This window comes from Calidris pugnax, unplaced genomic scaffold, assembly GCF_001431845.1.
Source record: "Calidris pugnax isolate Ruff unplaced genomic scaffold, ASM143184v1 scaffold41, whole genome shotgun sequence".
In the NCBI taxonomy this organism is placed as follows: domain Eukaryota; kingdom Metazoa; phylum Chordata; class Aves; order Charadriiformes; family Scolopacidae; genus Calidris; species Calidris pugnax.
Window position 1 is genome coordinate 8,681,767 of NW_015094509.1, and position 18,037 is coordinate 8,699,803.

The window sequence follows — 18,037 nt, forward strand, 5'->3', positions numbered from 1 at the left end:
TCCTTTGGCGTTATGAATCCACATACTTTGTATTAACATTAATTTTTACTATAAATATTAATTTTTGCTAGATGAAGATTATAGTTCATTATTAGCATTTAATACAGTCAAAATCTAAGTAAGAATATTGGACTTAGATATTTTTATTTAAAAGGAGGGAGTGGGGGAAAGTGTTTAGCCATCGCTTTTCAGCCACCATTTGAGATGAAATTTGTTATGCATCTCCACCAAGAACTGTCTACTTAATAGAGGATTTCAAGTGTTCTTCCCATGCCAGTGGAGTGGGAAACAAGAGACCAAAAGACAAAAGAAAGCATCTCAGATATATAATGCAGACAATGAATGTGGCTTTTTACTGTGCTTCAAGTGAAGATGCCCCAGTAAATCATTTTGCACCCTGCTTGTTCTGACAACACTCCTTTTCTTGGGTGTTGTAATTCAAATTCCAGATTTTTATTTTGGATAAAACACCCAAGTCCCAATCCAGAGATCACTACTATTCTCATTCTTTAAATGTCTCTTTAACCTCACTTTGTTTCCCACCTATTAGGGGAATTTAACCTTTTGAATTTTATTCTGCTATCTGCATACAAATTGGTATTTTAAGCTCCAACACCGAGCTTTTAAAACATTGAGGCTTTTTCATTAAATGAGCTGAAATCCAAATGAAAACATCTGGATTTCAGTTTCCTGAAGTGTTTTAACTGAAAGAATTCCACTAAACAATGAACTATCAGGCAGTTAGCATTTGGGTTTAGTCAGTTTCTTCACTTCGCTCAAATACAGCACTATCAAATGCTCCACAGTGTATTAACAGGATTTATCTGCTGGTAAGATTAAGTATTTTTAATACTCCCACAATTCCTAATGTTGGTATTTACTTTAGTTGTTATAACTGAGCAAGAACAAGGTAACTGTCCACTAATTATATACTACACCCACTTTTTGTATGGTTACTTGTAGAGTAAAGCCATACAAATCTCATTGGGGTTGGGAAGAAGTTTTTTCCCTCAACAAGCTGAGGATAAAAGTGACTTAAAATAAGCTCCTTCTAGATTCCAGGGACAGGTACAGTTTTATTTTCTTTTTGTAATGTGCCTAGATTAAGTTTGACGATTTTCTTTGATATTTCAAAACAAGTTTCACCGCCCAATTTTTAGGATATTAACTTGAGCAGCCAGCTTCACAAAGAAACACATTTGTAACCTGTTAGAAAATGTCTTTTTGCATGAGGGGCTTCACATGTGTAACAGTGTGCTTCTTTCTACCATACGAGGAAAAGAATAACATTATTGCTCTTAAGATAAATGCAGGTAAATGCATAACAACTTTGCTACTACAGTAGTTGTTATTCTAAGTTTTGGGGAGGGAGGATGCAAAAATGGAATAAATTACTAGCCAGTTTTTCCATCTCCCAAAACTCTGAAATTATTGAAAAAAAAAAAAGAAGAATCGGCTTTAATTTACTTCTCTGTTAGTGTGCTGCATCATTCACTACAAATTAAGGTAGCAATTTATTACAAGGATTTCATCAGTAGCAATCAACATATATTCACTCAATCCTTCTGAAATATATTTTTAAGTTGCCATAAAAAATATCACTGTCAGCCTTTAAATCCTACAAACGTTTCATAAGCAACAACTTCTTAAATCAGTAATTAAGAAGCAATTAAAAGACCATAAAAGGGAGCAGTTTTATAAAATATGTTTATTTCATAACTTTATTCTACTCCTTTTTACATGTGTTACTAATTAAAGTGTTTTTAAGAATTTTTCAAAGTCCTGTATAGAAGCTTTGGCAATCTCTGTACAAAACACCTCATCGGGCAAGGAAACTAGCTGGTCCAGAGAGATGTAGCTGGGTTGTGCTGGGTCATACTGGGCTCTTCCCAAGAATGTTAGAAACATGTGTCTCTCTTTGATTCGTAATAGCTTTGAGTTGAAAACCTAAGAAAGAAAGGGAAGAATTTTTTAGTTTGTCTAAATTTCAGACCCTGATAAGAGTATTTTTAAGACAAACTGAAGATCTAGGAAGAAAACAAATATTTTGCATCTTCTCATTTATGTCAAACACCAGGCAGGTTACATTATATAAAAATTATCTTAATTCTAAATAAATGCTTTGATACAACATGCTGAGGTACACACACAAGGGAAATCAGGGAGTGATACAACTCTACAGCATGTTAGATTTTTTTGTTTGTATATCATAATTATATTACGTTTATGTAATCACAGCTAAGAAAGTGGAGAGGAGACATTCAGAAACAGGGAGCAGGAATACCTAAGCGTTTCCCCTATACTATCAGAAGCATTTATTTATACAGCCAGATTCAAATGAGCACAGTTCTAAGGAAGAAATGAACAGGTGGCCACATGGTGAGTGGCAACAGAAGAGGTGAGTGGCTACACCTCCTGTCATAACAGAGCCAAAAGGCACAGTGCCGTGGTTCAAAACAACCGCTTGTCTTCTGCCGCACAGCAACCTCTATGTTTGAAGGTATTTGTCACAAAAAGAATTCCAGACAGTGAAAGGCAAGAACAATAGTAAGGGAAACATGAAAGAATCAGTCAAACATCTAAAAAGAAAGTTAAGTGGGGGAGACAAGAGATGGACAATTAAGAAGTCTTAAAAGCAGAGATCTAACTGCATTTCTGAGCAGTAAAACTGAAGAGAGAGATGTTGCTTTAGAGAAGATAACAGTGAAAACATGAATGCTACAGCAATGAAAGTGAGCCTTTTTACTAAAAAGGAGAGACTACACTAGTGAAAGATTTCATGAGGATGCAAACTAACTTGAACTAAGACAGAAAGCAAATCCACTTTTCCTCCTCTACCTTCCTTGAATTTTAAGAGGGAGTCAGAAGACAGAGGAAAAACCTTAACCAGAGTTTATGGGGCTAGCAGGAAGGATAGTTACCACAGCAGCTGTAACATCCAAGAGGATTTGACAAAAAAATAGTCCTGCATGCCTCTTATTTTCAGCATGGCTGTCATTCAGGACAGAAGCAAGAACAAATGGAGACAAGTACACATTTGTGAATGCACAGGTTAATGGCCAGACTGTGTGTAGACTGGGTTGCACTAGCCATATCCTGGAACTCACAGTTTTTGAGGATGGAAGGGAAGAACAGGGAAGAGAGACAGTGACTGTGCCAAGAACAAGGAATAGAGGAAACTGCACTTATCCTTCCAAACAGAGGGAAGAGAAATAATGAGATGAACCACCACAAAGGCAACAATAAGGCAACTGAGAAGGAAGTGAGTAAGACTTGTGGTCAAGGAGGGCGAAAGTGACACACAGATTGGAGTTATAGTAAGCTTCCTTATTAAGCAATGATATATTAAATAGCAAGTTAAGTAATCAGAAACCTGGGGGGCAGTTTTATTTCCCCATATAATTTTGGCTTTTTAGCCGGTTAGATTAGACAGTTAGATTCCCTACTAAACTTGCTTTAGGAAGAAAATTATTGCAGTTCAGAACTTCTAATTTGTGCTTTCTTTTTTTCTTGTAAGACGCTAGTGTGACTGCATGTCAGCATTGGATGAAGTGACTAATACTTTCAGCTTCTAATTCATGTGGAAATAACAGTAACGAGGAGATAGAAAAAAGCCGAGATAGTCATGAAGAAACTAATCTATTTTCACTCCTGTGATTTTTTAGCTATTGCTGCAGCAATAGGGAGATCAATGAGAATCTGATTGCCTAATGGACACAACTTCTCTTAAATTATATTTTCAGATCCTAGAATCTATAAAATTTATTTTTTAACTAGACAAATCCAAAATAAATGCTTATATATACATATATATGTAATCTAATGAACATATCTTCTGCGTGCCCTGTCTTTCCTTGTGTTTCTTAGCTAGATAAGATTTCAGGGCAAGGAATCCCTAGGCAGGCAGTAATCTCTCTTGTGTGAATCCAGAAGAGATGAGCACGATTACTTCTGTTGAAAACTTGAAAATTGACAAGACTGGGGGTGGTGGTGGCGTCACAAGTGCCAAAGGGAGAAGAAGGACACTTCCCCACTGGAATCCTCAATGATTCCAATCCTCAATCCTGAATTGCTAATAAAAGTTATTCAATTAGAGTAAAAGCTACAGACAAGTTAAAGAATTCACACGTGTCCCGCATGAAGCCTCTGTGCAAAGAGCACCTACAATTTTTTTCCAGATGAACAGCTCACCTGAGGAAAGCGAGTAAGCATGTGGTGGGGAATGCCCATTATGTTGTGTAGGTAGTCAAAGGTCTGTCGGAGTCTCTTCTTACTTGCAGTTAAAATCTTGGGGGTTTTAAACACAATCTGTTGAATTTCATTGCGTTGAAAACCAAGTTCAATCTGACAAACCTGAAAAAGAGCACATTTTAGCTTCAAAAGTCAGCTACAGCAAACTTAGCTTATTTTGATGTGCCACTGAAATAAACTGATGTGAAACTCTCCTACCCTTTGTCACACAGCAACAAGAATGCAACCCACGATGCTATCTGCCACTCCAGTTCTTCTCAAAACAGAGAGTGCAAATTATTTATCATTCTGCATTAAAATGTAATTTGATAATAGAGTATCCCTGAAGTAAAGATGACTTCTGTGAATGCTATGTATTTTTCAGCTTGGCAGAGATATGAACCAAAAAGCTGTGCCTCAGTACACACAGCAGTTATGAGCATAAAAATTCTCCCTTAAGAGTCTTTTATCAGTTTCAATACCAAGCTGTCAAAAGAAACGGACTTTCTAGTTGTGGAGCTGTTGAGCTCTGTAAAACACAGCAATCAAATAACTAGTGACTACTTTTGTTAATGTGGTATTTTCTTTTGCTAATGTATCCAAGTTACATTTTTATATTAGGGAGTATAATTTCAGTCCTCTAGTCTTCAACTGAAGTCTGTTGAACCTGAAAGAGATGTGTAGAATATGTGATGGATTCAATTTATTTTACAGTTGGTTAATGTCTAAAGTAACACGTCTTTTTCAGAGACTGCCTTGACTTCAATTATAGTTTCCCAAAAAGAAAACAAAGCACATTTTTTCAATAAAATCAATAGCACTCCTCCCAAAGTGCAGAATGGCAAGCAGTTCATTGAGTTGTTGAGAAAGGAATTCAGCATACAAGAGTGTCTGGTAACTCAGCCATCTCTTCTGTCCTCCAGTGACATTTACAAGCAGCTTGTTTTCAGTCATGAAGTGGGCACGCTTGCCAGTCTACATAAGCAGACTTTCAAATCCAACTCAGGTACTTCAGTTGGCAAAAAGGTGGTGCTTTTTGTCTTTCCAGTTTGATGTGCCAAGACTGCAGCTCTTTTCCAAAACTGCCTGGCAAATACAGAGGGAAGGGCTTAGAATCTGGGTTTTGAATCTACCTTAGGACTTCCAGATCCTTAGAGGGAATTGTTTCTAAAGGTGACTATAATCAGGTCTTTCAATTCCCAGTTATTCTTTATCTGCTTTATAAATATTTGCATATCACAAGGAATACTAATCAACTAAGACAGCATTCACATATGAAGATATGCATTTGCACTTCAGTGGTGTCTTCCACAGATCTGAGTTGGCAGGGGTAACTTACTGCATTAAGATACACATCCCAGAGCAAGACCTGATGTTAAATTAGTGGAGGTGTACAGCTGGCCCCACTGTAGAGGGAATTGTGGCAAGAATCTTGACCTTTTCTACAGTGTGAAATGGAACAGCTCTGTCTTGACAGGAACAGTGAGCTCAAGTTGAAGTTGTTTTGACTGTACTCAGTTTGAGAGCACATATACTTCATATTTAGTAGATCTCTAGACTCATCTACTAACATCCTTATTGGAGCTCATTTAGTCCAAAGACTGGTATCTTTTTGTACAGTTTTGACAACCAGTATCAGCTGCAGCATTTGTTTCTCAACAACAGCCCACTCAGAATGAGGGATACCGTCAGATCACTTCTGAACTGCTGGTGTAGGAGTTCACTTTCTGAGCACTGCCTGCCCACCACCACCTTAGGACATACAGGTCTGAACCCACATTCTGCATCTGGGACATCCAAACTCCTGAAAAGCTGGAGCTTTTACGTATCAGTAGATTCTGATAGTGAGGACCTAAAAATCCTTCCTCTATAGAACATCCTTAAAAATAAGGATGCTGCACTATACACTTTTTGGTAGATAGACACGATAGTCACATAGAACTGAGGATCTTAAAAACACATTCATTATAATATACTGAATCCCTAGCCTGTGGAAACAATGTTCATTAAAAAGAAAGCACTATTAATTGGAACAGTCTGCTACTTTCCAGTCTCCTCCCTTACCACACACACATTTCAGATTGCAAGATTCCCAGTGTTTAATAGTTTCAGAACAGTAAGTCTGTCTGAAAATTATATATTTTAATTCATAGTTATGCATTATAGGATAATGGGCTTTCTCAAATTGTTACACTACATCATGCTGTTTGGCCTCGATGGCTTTACAGCACAATAATTAAACCAATACATAGTTACATTTTCAAAAGGGAAAGGAGTCCCTGTGGGTTTGAAGTTATTTACCCAACAGTTGTTAATAACGACCATCTGCTATCAGACAATAGGTGTCAAATGCACATTTTGGCAGACTAGCTACCTGCCAAGAAGAAAATAATCAACTGCACATTTCTTGCTCCTAAATCCTCATGGACAATCCAAGTTAGCAAAAAAACATAATAATTAAGGGGAGAAAAAAAAAAGAAAAAAGAAGAGGGAGCAGGCCCTATTTTTCACTCATTGTAAAGAAATGGGTAACAATTTGTGTCACCAGATAGCAACTTTTGGCGAGAAGGGACCCAGATGAAGTTTCTGACCTACATCAGAGTAGAAGACAGAATAGGATACTGCTCCATGTATGCTGTGAGCTTGCAAGCTACAGAGGAAAAGAAACCGTTTAACAAAATCCTCAGTTATTTTATATCTCCACTAAATGGTTTAATTAAATTCTTTCTGTGCAGGATTCTCCTCCAGGAGTTTTATCTTCTGACAACTTTTAAACTATGAGGATACATACTTTTAATATCTACTAATAAGCTTACCTGAAGATTTTCTTTTACAGGCTCTAATTTGCCAGTCAGTAGCCTTGGAAGACGAATTACCAGATCCTTTGTCTACAATTAGGGAAAACACACAAAGATTATTACTGAGAGCTTGTTTGTGAATCCATCTATGGAAGAAAGATAGAGATCTCATATAAACTCTTTTTTCCCCCCAGTTGGAAGAGGGATGTACTTCCACTTGAGTTTTGTTCTATCTCTACCCCAAGGCAGCAGTATATTAAGACGCAAAACCTTACTCAAATTTGATCATTTGAAAAATAAAAAATAACATAGCTGTTGTAAAACAGACAGGAAGAGGGAGTAAAAGTATAGCCCAAAAGTAGAAAGCATGCTTAAGTGCTCAATTTCTCTCAGTGCACAAATTCTTTCTTCTCACCTTTTGTAAAAAAATACGCTACCTGATAGAGGCTATAAAAGGATTTTTCAGCTGCAGTGGAATTTGTCTACCTCAGGATCTGGGTAGACCATGGTATTACATCAACAGAAGAAACTACTCCACATGCCCTAAGCCATGTGATTGCTTCTAATCCGCCCTGAGTACAAGGCAGTGACTAAACCCTTTTCCAAAGAGATCTTACCTCAAGCGTGGCAAGGCCAGGAACAGGCACTGTGACAGCTATGACTGTTCAGCAAATAGAAGCCAATAGAAGAACACCAGATTCCACTTAGAACTTGACATTTATTGCAATCTCCAGCTACTGCAGAAAACAACTAACACTGTCCCCTGCTTCCAGGGAAGTCCAGCTACTACCTCCTCTGCACATCCTGAAGCATGGTGTTAAATATCTGCTAATGTGCCAAGCGCTTACCAGTGAACCCAGGGGTCACCCTTGTTGAGGTGAGAGTATGACCTGGCATTTAGTTTGATAATTAACTCATTGGTGAAAAATAATCCGTTATAGTATCTTGAGGAGATGAAGTGAGCCAATTAACTTTCTAGAAGTCAGAAAAGCTGCTTGCTGTTTTATCAATGGATTCAGTTCTTTGACCCACCTCAGATAATAACACTGGACACACACATGCTTGTTTGAAAATAACCTGCAGCAGATCATCTTCAAGAACTCCGCTTCAGGCTCTTTGAATGTTAGATGTCCATGTTCCTTCTTATAGATTGTTAAAACCATGTCATCCTGTAACCCTCTGTGTTACTGTTGCTAATGTCATTAATGTTTGTGGATAACCCCCAAACACTTGAAGCATTCATGTTCCAGTTGTCACTAACAAAGTCCCTAAAGACTGTAGTGTAGAGTCTTTACCTTTTTTACATTGAGACCAAGTTCATTTTTGAAGAAACCCAGTCTGTTATCCAGTCTTTCCACTGAAAACAACAGCAAATATGGAGCTCTTGAGACCATCTGAGCAATTTCTGCCTTACCAAATTTTTTTGATTTTAGGTAAGCCACTCTAGAAAGAGAACAAAAACAAAATAAAATCCAGTGATGAAAATTTTATTGCCTCCATTTATTCAGTGCTTGCTTAAATTCCTCAGTGATATCTTATAAACGGACAGATGTTCTAGCATTAACATGCAACCCTGCCAAAAATAATTAGGGGGAAATCTGCAGTTATCATAAAAGCAAAATACCATCCCTTCCAATTAATTAGAAGTAAAATAAACCTCAGAGCAGAATGTCAATACTGAAGACAGATTTTAATTCCTTCCAGCTGTACTTAAGCAGATAACTATGTTAACCTACGTTTAACTACCAGCCTGTCTCCTAGATTGCAAACACATTAATAGATCATCATAGGGTATGGACAAGAAGATATATACAGCCTTTTGCTATTTTAATGAGTTCCATTTCTACTGCTGAAAGAACAGAGTACTGTACCTCATACATCCTTGTTTTGCCAATAGCACTGGAGTAGAAATACCATACAACAATGCTATCTGTAGAGACATTGTCCAAAAAGACATTTCTAAATCAGCTGAAGTTACTTTTTGTTACAATAGGTCCCTGCTTTCAGTCACTGGTCCAAGGATTCAGTTACAAGACATCTGGTTGTCAGAAAAGAGAAGGAGCTGACTAAAGTTTTTATGTTTAACAGAGCTTGCTTTCTTTCTTTCCAACTCAAAACTTTTTCCAAACTTTGTTGAATTCAGTGAAAGTGAAATCCTATTTCAAGTACTACTTGCTCCCAGAAAAAGTAATGGGGGAAATAACAGCACACAAAATAAAAAGAAACATGATTAACCCACGTGCCACGATTTACAAAAAAAACCCTAAACTACAATTTGAAGACGTTTCCTTTGGTTATAGAGGAGTATATACAGAAGTATTTGCTGTCAGATGAACTTAGAGCATACAAGAACTGATTTTATCTGGCAGTAATTAAGATACTAAATAGACCGCAGAATATTCTGCAGAAGCAGATATTGAGCACAAGACGGGCTATGTGTTAAATCATGTCTTGTGGAGAGAAAAAAAAAAAATAAATCTTCCAATCACTACAAACTACCTCTTTATCCATAAACCCTCCAAAATGCATTCACCACAAGCCAAAAACCTCTAGACGGAAGATCTAAGAAGCAGCTCTAGAGGACCAATTTTTAGCTGAGCAGGCACCCCAACACAAGAAAGTAGCAGGTTCAGCTCCAGATAATGCTGATGGAGCCTCAGAGACAAGGAGACGTTAGGAGGGGGAGAAATGCAGAACGCCACAATAAACAATTGGCCCTTCAAAAGTTATCCTGTTATATTTTGAATGCTGCAGCTCGGCTACACTATACTACTTCCATTCATTTTTTCACAAGGGCACAGCTGCCAAGCATCATAGAAATATAGATAAATGAATGGAATAAAAATAAAGCCTTTTGGTTGTCCTGATTTCCCTTCACTTGTTTTCTGTTAACAAGTCATTAAGACTCCCACCTGAAGCATTTCTTCACATCCTGGAAAGGCAAGAACCTTAAAAGAGGGATGGCAAGATGGTAATAACCTGACTCTACAAACTTGTATATTAAAGAAGCACAGTTTTATAACCTGACTAAGGTTTGAGATAACTTTGTGAGTGTTGGCACCAGGGTTAGCCCTCATTCTACTACAGGGTTCAGCAGTTCTATGTAGCATGTTAACAGTTTTAAGTCATCATTAACAATACCATAAAACAAAGCATCTGGTGCAGCTGCAGCGCAGACACTGATTTGCAACTGTCAGAATTGTTATGAATTATGGAATGTTTTGACTTTTACAGTGTTTATCTGAAGTCAAATGCCAAATCTATTGAAATTTGTGTTTTGTTTCCTGGCAACGTGGAATCCATAGCAATAAAACATTCCAGAGTGATGTAACCAATACCATGTCCATCTGCACCGAAGTGTTTATGCAAAGGTGATACTCGGCTTTCAAAAGACAGCTATCTGAGACACATTCACTTCACAGCCTGCCATACAGCCTCCACGGCACACTTACTTTAAAGCTTGCAGGAAAGCATTCACCAATGCCAAACAGAGATAAACTGACTGAAAAAAAAAATCAAGCTGCAGAAAATGAAGAAGAAATTGGATTGTCCTGTTCAGCTCCGACTTTGGTAACCAGGCAGTGCCACGGACAGTCACTGAAAAGCAAATCTGACTTCACAGGAGAGTCAGAATATTTATCATAGCAAAAAAATACTCTCTTCAAAACAGCACAAGCAACTCTGACATCTAGACTCAAAACTACTGTTAAAAATGACACAGGTTCTTTTTGGATATTGTCTCTGAAAGGCCACTTACTGAACAGGAGGATGGAAGAACAGAGGGGAAAGAAGAAAAGTCAGGTCTATATTAGACACGAGTCTGCTCATATGCCTCAAATACTCGTATTTCCAAAAGCCATGTTTTCAGATTTCTGTCTTGGACAGCTACTATATGCAAGAGCCAAGCAGAAAGACCTTTTCTGGAATTTTTAAAGACCAAGATGTGTTAAGTTCATTACAAAGTGCACGCACACACAGGTCATTTTGTAAAAGAAATACTGAATTATTGCAAACCTGTCTGGAGTAATTTTAGGAATAAAATTCCATTTTCCTGCAATTTTTTTTTTTTTTATAATCAACACACATAATGGAAGTATGAATTAGAAGAAAAAAGTAATTTCATTTTAGAATCAAACTTCTTATAGGTACACACCAAACAAATACAGCTAAGTAAAGAAAGCTAGGATCTCTACGACTGCAAACCACAGGTAAATTGGGGAGAAAGAAAAGTATAATCCCTTAGTCTGGTGCTGGTACCTTAAGTCTCTCATATCTTAATGGGATCCCACCTGCAAAAATCTGGAAGAAAGTACTAAAACAAAGAAATACAGAGAAACCGTTTGTATCCAGAAAGCACAAAGGAAGAACTGTAGAATGCAGTTAGAAGCCACCACATCATCCCTAGACCAAAAGCACTTTGCAAAAAGTGCCTGCAGATTCATGAAAATAAGGGCTCAAAACCAATATTCAGTTATTTCAGATAAATGACAAATTAAGAATAACTTTTCTAAAAAAATAGATTATTTATATTATTACAATACATTATCTCAAAGATCTTGAATATTTTAATTCATTATTTAACTTCAGGAAGATTTTCTTTTAGAAGTGAAAGGCTTTCTGCCACAAATACAAACCTCATCTTTAAAGCTCTAGAACTAGTCCTCCAGAGTTACCAATGCAAGGACAGGCTTCTGTGAATAGATATTAACAGCTACAACCATCAGACCTCAGCTTCACCAGCATCAGGGCAAGGAGCTCAGTCACAGCAGGATAAAGTCCAGCCTGGCTTAAGCCCACTGAAGGAACAGTCGAAATCTCCACTCATGGGGCCAAGATGCACACACACATGTGCCAAAACACTACAGTGAAGGTAGATTTCCAACACACATCTTAGACCATGCTGGGTAGATTTCCTACAGCTCCTCAATATTCTTGTTTTGACCACCCTCGTCCCTTTAGCTACAGGTTTTTAAAGCTACTTTAAATACCAGTATTATCCCGTTATATCTTTAAAGCTGACCAAAGATCTGTTAATGAAATAACAACTGCCATTAAATAGGAAGTCCCACTGTTGACAGAGAACAAGAGATACAATAATACAGTTTGATTCACACAACACTGAAATTATAGAAATCGGCGTATTTCGGTCAACTTCCGACAAAACATCCCATCACTTTCCAAGTCATGCTGCTGGAAAAAGAGGAGTATGTGTATATAGTTACGTTATTTCTTCAATGCTTACTTTCATTCAAGTAGCCCTTACATTCAGAATGCACCATTTTCCGATGTTAGTGTTCTCTAATAAGCTAGCACTCATGAAGTACAGAGCATCTAGATTTAAGACTTTGAAAAGAGAGAGAGGAGTAGGAGAGGGTGACACAGAAAACAAAAGTTTCATAGTAAATGGAGAAACCAGCTTGTTTCCCCTATAGTCTCAGAAGAAGGACCCATAAAACAATGATTTTTCTAAAAAAGAAAAAAAGAAATGAAAAAGAATTCTGCCTTTGGTATTTTTGGCACATAAACAAATGCGCTGCAAAAAATCCCAACAGCTCCACAAGACAGCTAACTAAATATGCTTTGGCCTAAGATATGAAATCTTCTAAAGAGACTGGTATTTACCCTTACGCACAGATGAGCTGGGTGACACTGAGGAAACAGTCTAGGGCTGTACAAGTGTGAACACATACAAAAATTAGTTCATTGTAGTCTTGTGCTCAGTTTCGGCTGGACAACAGAAAAGAAAAAAAGGTCATCAAGACCTTCTGCTGCTAATAGAATTAAACACAGAAGAGATCCTGTCAGGTTCTTTTACTGCAGAATTTACAAGGTATGGGTAGACATATCCTGTAGAAGAGCTGTTTCAAAACATGACTGAAGAGTTCTAGAAATTTAGGTAAAGCCTCAGGGACCAACGTTTTGGAATCTAACCTGACACAGATAAAGCAAATGGCCTAGGATGGCAAACTCCTTCCTCTGTGGCAGAGAGACAAGCAGTAAAATTTGCTGTCAGTTTTCAGGTGGATCAGGGTGTTGACTCAACTTATGATATGGCCACCACATGTTACCACTGACTGATGGGAAAGCAAAGGAACATGGAGCCAGAGATCCATTGAGAGATGAAGCAGCAACCACACAGGTTCAGACAAGGTTAAGCCAATTGGGAAACTAGATCTTCAAGCCAAGGGGCTTAACACCCTGCTGCTACTGGAAAGGCTTACCTGGTTTCTAAAGCTTCCAGATCTTCACCAAGGATGTACGGATTTTTGGTCAGGAATGGTCCCAGCTGATTGTCTTCTACACCCACATCCTTAAGAAACAGAAGTATTTTTCTTATATCTTTTTCAAAGTCCAAGGTCAGTAAGAGTTGACCTGCCTTTTGACGTTTCTCCACTTGGGATAAATCAACTCCTACAGCAAACAAAATTAGATACTGTTTTAATTAAACACAGACCCAACTTCCTAGAAATGTTTCAGGAAGGCATGTTGAAATTTATGACTACTCCTTTTTTGCACTGATTTAGCATACTTCAATTGCTCAAGACAGCAAGGTCACAACACCTTGTATGTTGTGGAAGGATTCCAGATAAAATAAGCAGTCATTTTAGACGCTTTTGCTAAGTTTATTTATTGAAGGAAGACATTTGCAGCGAATCCTGCAAATGAATCAAGTGAGGAATCAAGTACACTAGTACATGCCCCATGCAGAGACCTACTCATTTTGCACAGAAGTACGTGTGCGAGGAATTCCCAATTCCATTATACCAGGGAGGGAGACAATTTTGCAGTGGAGTGCCTTTGGATACTGGCTGACACAATTAGTTACTGCACAGGGCCAGATCTTCCCCTCTCAAATATTTATTTCTCCAATCTCCTTCTGTTGTTCCTTGCACTTTTGGGAAACAAGGAGGCGGCCAGCAGCCTTGAACTCAGCTATTCTTGCACAGTCCAAGTGCTTTTTGATGAGAACTAAGGTTCTCTTCCATCCCTTCCTCCTTGCCTCTCCATTTTACTGTGCCACACCTCTAAGGTTCTGCAAAACAACCGCTCTCCTTCCAAGGACAGAGAGCTGGATTATTTTTTTTTTTTTCCCATCAAATTAAACCATCCTGAACCATCCCAAGAGACCAATCAAGTTACACAAAGTGCTTCCCACCTCTGGAAGCTGTGGGTGATGCCTCCTTCTAGCATCCACAGCGCTAAGGGATTAAAGCTAGCCAGCCTTGTCTTCAACTCGTACAGCATTGCTAGTGAGTCATGCAGTCACCTCTCCTTTTCCATTCACTCTGGATTTACCCTGCTTTTAGCCACTGGTCCCAGTTCCTGTTTTGAAGTTTACAAGGTGAGGCATAAGATCAAAGCACAAATTATAGAATCTCCAAAGCTCCAGACACAGGCAAACCACATAAACAAAATCACACGTACCTAGGTGGACAAGTTTTGCCAGAGTTTCCGAGTGATCAACGTAATCTCGGAGCGTGGAAGACTGAAGGGGAAGAAGCGGTTCTGCAATGATCTGCACGGCTTCTTCCTCAGAGATCTCCTCCAAAGCAGATGAAGGTGGGACATCATCCCAGTCTAAGAAACAAATATAGAAGACCCAAATGCATTTTCTGAAAGACAAAGCTGCTCCCACCAAATGATATACAGATCTTTTAAAAATCCATTTCAAAACGCAAGGAGACTGTGCATGAGATGAACGGTCTATTTATTATTATTTGAAAACATAGACTCTGCTCCCAGTTTTTGTCTTTGTTCCATCTCCTTGTCACTGCCCATCAACTCTTGCTCATGTGGCCAAATGTGAGCGTAGAACCCATCAAGCCTGCCTTCAGTCTGCTGCCTTGATCACTGCGGACAACAGATCACATCACCTCCTTGAAAAAGAAGCTTCTTTCATGTCTTCACAAATACATTCTTGCCTGATCACATCCAGATCAAAGGCTACTACAAAGATTATTTTTCATAACCTGACAAGCCCGCTATTTTGTGCCTCCTCTGAATCTGGTGCCTGAACTGCAGTTTTAACTTTCAAGGTATTTCACAGCCAACTCCAAACAAGCTATCATATTACCCATTACAGAATGGCTGCTGACTGCCACCACCTCTAACAACTAAAGAAATCAAGCTCCATGTCCTACTCATTAAGGTTTCCAAATGAACGCCATTATCCTTGTTTCCCCGTAAGTGCTCCACGTCACAGAGCTCAGTGTCTTTTTTAAAAAAAATATTTCTCTAAACTGATTTATTTTTCCACTAACAGGAACACACATCAAGATGACTGCTTTGCAGGCTGACTGCTAGCATTCAGCTTGATTATCAAACTGATTGCTGATCAACAGCCCTAATTATAAACTCTTCACCATGGGAATTTTCTGTCTTGTACCTTCACACAACGACTTCCTAGAGACTGGGGTGACACTCTTCCATGTCAAGAAAACAAAGCCACACCAGAACTACCAAGACAGATTCCAAAATAAGTAGGATGATCCTACTGTTCCAGAAAGAGCTGCATAGACTAGCTCAATAGCTGTTGGAGGTCTTGCCACTTCTCTTTTTCAAAGCCTCAGGAAACAAAAGCACAGTAAAACGTTTTTAGCAACATTTACACCTTAAACATTAATACAAACTGACTAGAAATCTATATGAATATCAAGTATTTCCTCTCAACTTGTGGAGGACCAAACCAATTTACACCAAGGTCCATTCCGGAAGCACATATGCCCTTATTTTTGCCACTCCAAGTTCTTTAAACCTCCTGTCAGAGGGATATAATGGTTACAAAAAGAAAAAAAAAAAAGTTAGCAATTACATTTATTCCATTATATGCACTGCCAACTGGGCAAAACGCTCCACACACACCACAGTAAGTCTGCTGGCAGATAAAAATCTGGCACTTAGATAAACTGCTCCGCAGGTGCAGACACATAGGAGCTGGCTGACCTGTCAGTTCTGGTGCAGCACTGTTTCCAGAACCAGCTGCACAAACACACAGATCTCAGTTGCAGCTCTGAGCCACCCCAAAAATAAGCTCTGTAGGATCCAAGCTGGCTGGGCTCAAAGCTGAATCTGAACATACAAGACTGCTTAGTAATCCAGAGCAAGTTTCCTCTGTATACTAGAATTATTTTCAGAGGGTGGTATTTTTTTTTTTTTTTATCCTCACTTAGATACAAAAGTAGAGAAAAATGAGGCAATTTCCTCCGGGTAACAACACCAAGGCAACCTCGTATCTATCTCCTTTCCTTGGGAGGAAGTTTGACCAGTATTTGTCATCGGGGCAGTGCTTCAGCAGGCTTCACACTCTGCTGCCTCCTGTTGTTCATCCCTGATCATTCAAAAGGCTGTGGTTGTGCGAGCTGCTTTGAGGGTGCCCTCCCTCATCCCTGCTCAAAAAAACCCCAAACCCAACAAACCAAACCCTTTATTTTGTAGCGGCACAACTATGAGGGAAAGGCAAATACTCAGGTGCTGCAGGTAGAGTTGCAAAAAGAAAACATCTTCAAACAGCTGTCCAGGCTGACACTTCTACACAAAACACTATATTTTATCTCACCTCAAAGGTATTCTGTATATGCTGAAGTGACCACAGGAATTCTGCATTAACTATGGGGGCTTAAGCACTAACTACAGCGCTTTCTTTATTCTGAATCCATGAGATTACATCTTTTCTCGCTGGTGATAATAACACAACTTTCAGATTTCCATAAAGCCAAGATTCAGCTGTAGCCACGATTACCTATCTGTTGACAACTACTTTTTCATTATAGAAGGAGTTTAAAATTCATGACAGTTTTGTGGAACTGAGGAAAGAAACTTATATCATTCTCTAAATCAAAATAGAAAATAATTTCTCTCAACCAAAGCGAAAATAACAAACTTCAGATAAATATCTGAGACAAACAGGCCAAAAAGGAGAACCAGGAGTAATACTGAAAACATGATTTGGTGATTTGGGAGAAACGCCATCCCTAAGGCCTCTTACCTTCATACAGCGTTTTTGCATTCAGATCAGGTAATGTTTCTACTTTTGCTTGTTCCTGTTTTACTGGTGAAGGCAAGGTACTTTCGGGAGAAGGAAAGGCCCCATCCTTGGCACTGTCAGGGGGAGAACAGCTTCCCACAGACACATGCCTGCACGCCTGCAGCCTCCACGGAAGAAGGTCGCTTGGACGGGGCGGCAGAGCCCGCGGGGCGAGCCCAGGACAGGCCTGTGCGGTGCTGCTGTCCCTCAGCCTCCCGGGAAGCTCAGCAGCTCGGGCCGCTTGCAGCAGGCAACGCCAGCGGGAGGCCTGCCGGGCCCACAACGCCATCCTCCGCCTCAGCACAGCATCCTGCCGGGAGAAAAGAGGGCTGAGGCACAGCGCGGGCACCGCCTCACCCCGCCGGCAGGGCCGGGAGCGTTACTTCCCTCAGCGCTCAAGCGGCGATTAGTGGCCGCTAAGCACCGAGAGGCTGCTTTGAGGCTTTAAACGTGTGACAAACGGAGGCAGAACTCACAGCGGGGCCTGCTCTGAACGGTGTACAACAGCCGTTCCCCCTTGGGAGCGGGGAAGGGACGGGGTCCTCCGCCCCGAGCCCTCACCTCACAGGCCTGGGGGACACCGGGCCGCGCCGCGCTCGCCGCCCCTCGCAGGCCTCCTCAGGCCGGCAGCCTCTCCACATAGCCTGGGGGAAGGCCCGCCACTCCGCACCCAGCCAGCCCGGCCCGCGGGAGGCCGAGAGCCAGCCCGGCCCGCGGGAGGCCGAGGGGCGGCAGCGCTCCCTCCACCCCAGCGGCCATTACGACCCGCTGAGGCCTCACCTGCCCCCTCGCGCCGCTCCCACGCGCGGCCCACCCCACGTGCGCGGCCGCCCCTCAATTCGAGCGAGACTATTCGGGCGAGACTATTCGGGAGCGGGGGGGGAACAGGCAGAAAAGGGTCCTTCCCAGCGTTCTCTTGGAGTGGGCGGTGCGGCTCCGCCTCCCCTCCTCGCAGCGCTCTGGTCGGCCCGTCCTTCCTTCCTCT

At 40.2% G+C, this 18,037-nt stretch overlaps 1 protein-coding gene across 2 annotated transcripts; it reads right to left on the minus strand.

Annotated features, from left to right (window-relative positions):
* Positions 1–1,689: 1,689 nt before the first annotated feature.
* On the minus strand, positions 1,690–18,011 carry MTERF3 (mitochondrial transcription termination factor 3). 2 transcript variants are annotated; one of them, XM_014965666.1, is made up of 8 exons: positions 17,833–18,011; positions 17,014–17,362; positions 14,454–14,606; positions 13,250–13,439; positions 8,324–8,471; positions 7,047–7,118; positions 4,192–4,353; positions 1,690–1,947 (listed from the first exon to the last, which is right to left on the minus strand). In XM_014965666.1, the coding sequence occupies exons 2-8, from the start codon at positions 17,339–17,341 to the stop codon at positions 1,753–1,755; spliced, it is 1,248 nt and encodes a 415-aa protein (XP_014821152.1). In that variant the 5' UTR covers positions 17,342–17,362; positions 17,833–18,011; the 3' UTR covers positions 1,690–1,752. The 2 variants fall into 2 exon arrangements, with proteins under 2 accessions (XP_014821152.1, XP_014821153.1); XM_014965667.1 differs by lacking the exon at positions 17,833–18,011 and adding an exon at positions 17,614–17,774.
* Positions 18,012–18,037: the final 26 nt, after the last annotated feature.

Excerpts from the sequence above, each read along its gene's own strand:
- MTERF3 (XM_014965666.1), bottom strand. The coding sequence starts at position 17,341 with ATGGCGTTGTGGGCCCGGCAGGCCTCCCGCTGGCGTTGCCTGCTGCAA. Across the intron at positions 13,440-14,453 it reads GGCAAAACTTGTCCACCTAG|GAGTTGATTTATCCCAAGTG; the intron begins GTACGTGTGATT and ends TGTTTGCTGTAG. Across the intron at positions 4,354-7,046 it reads CTGTAAAAGAAAATCTTCAG|GTTTGTCAGATTGAACTTGG; the intron begins GTAAGCTTATTA and ends GCTCTTTTTCAG.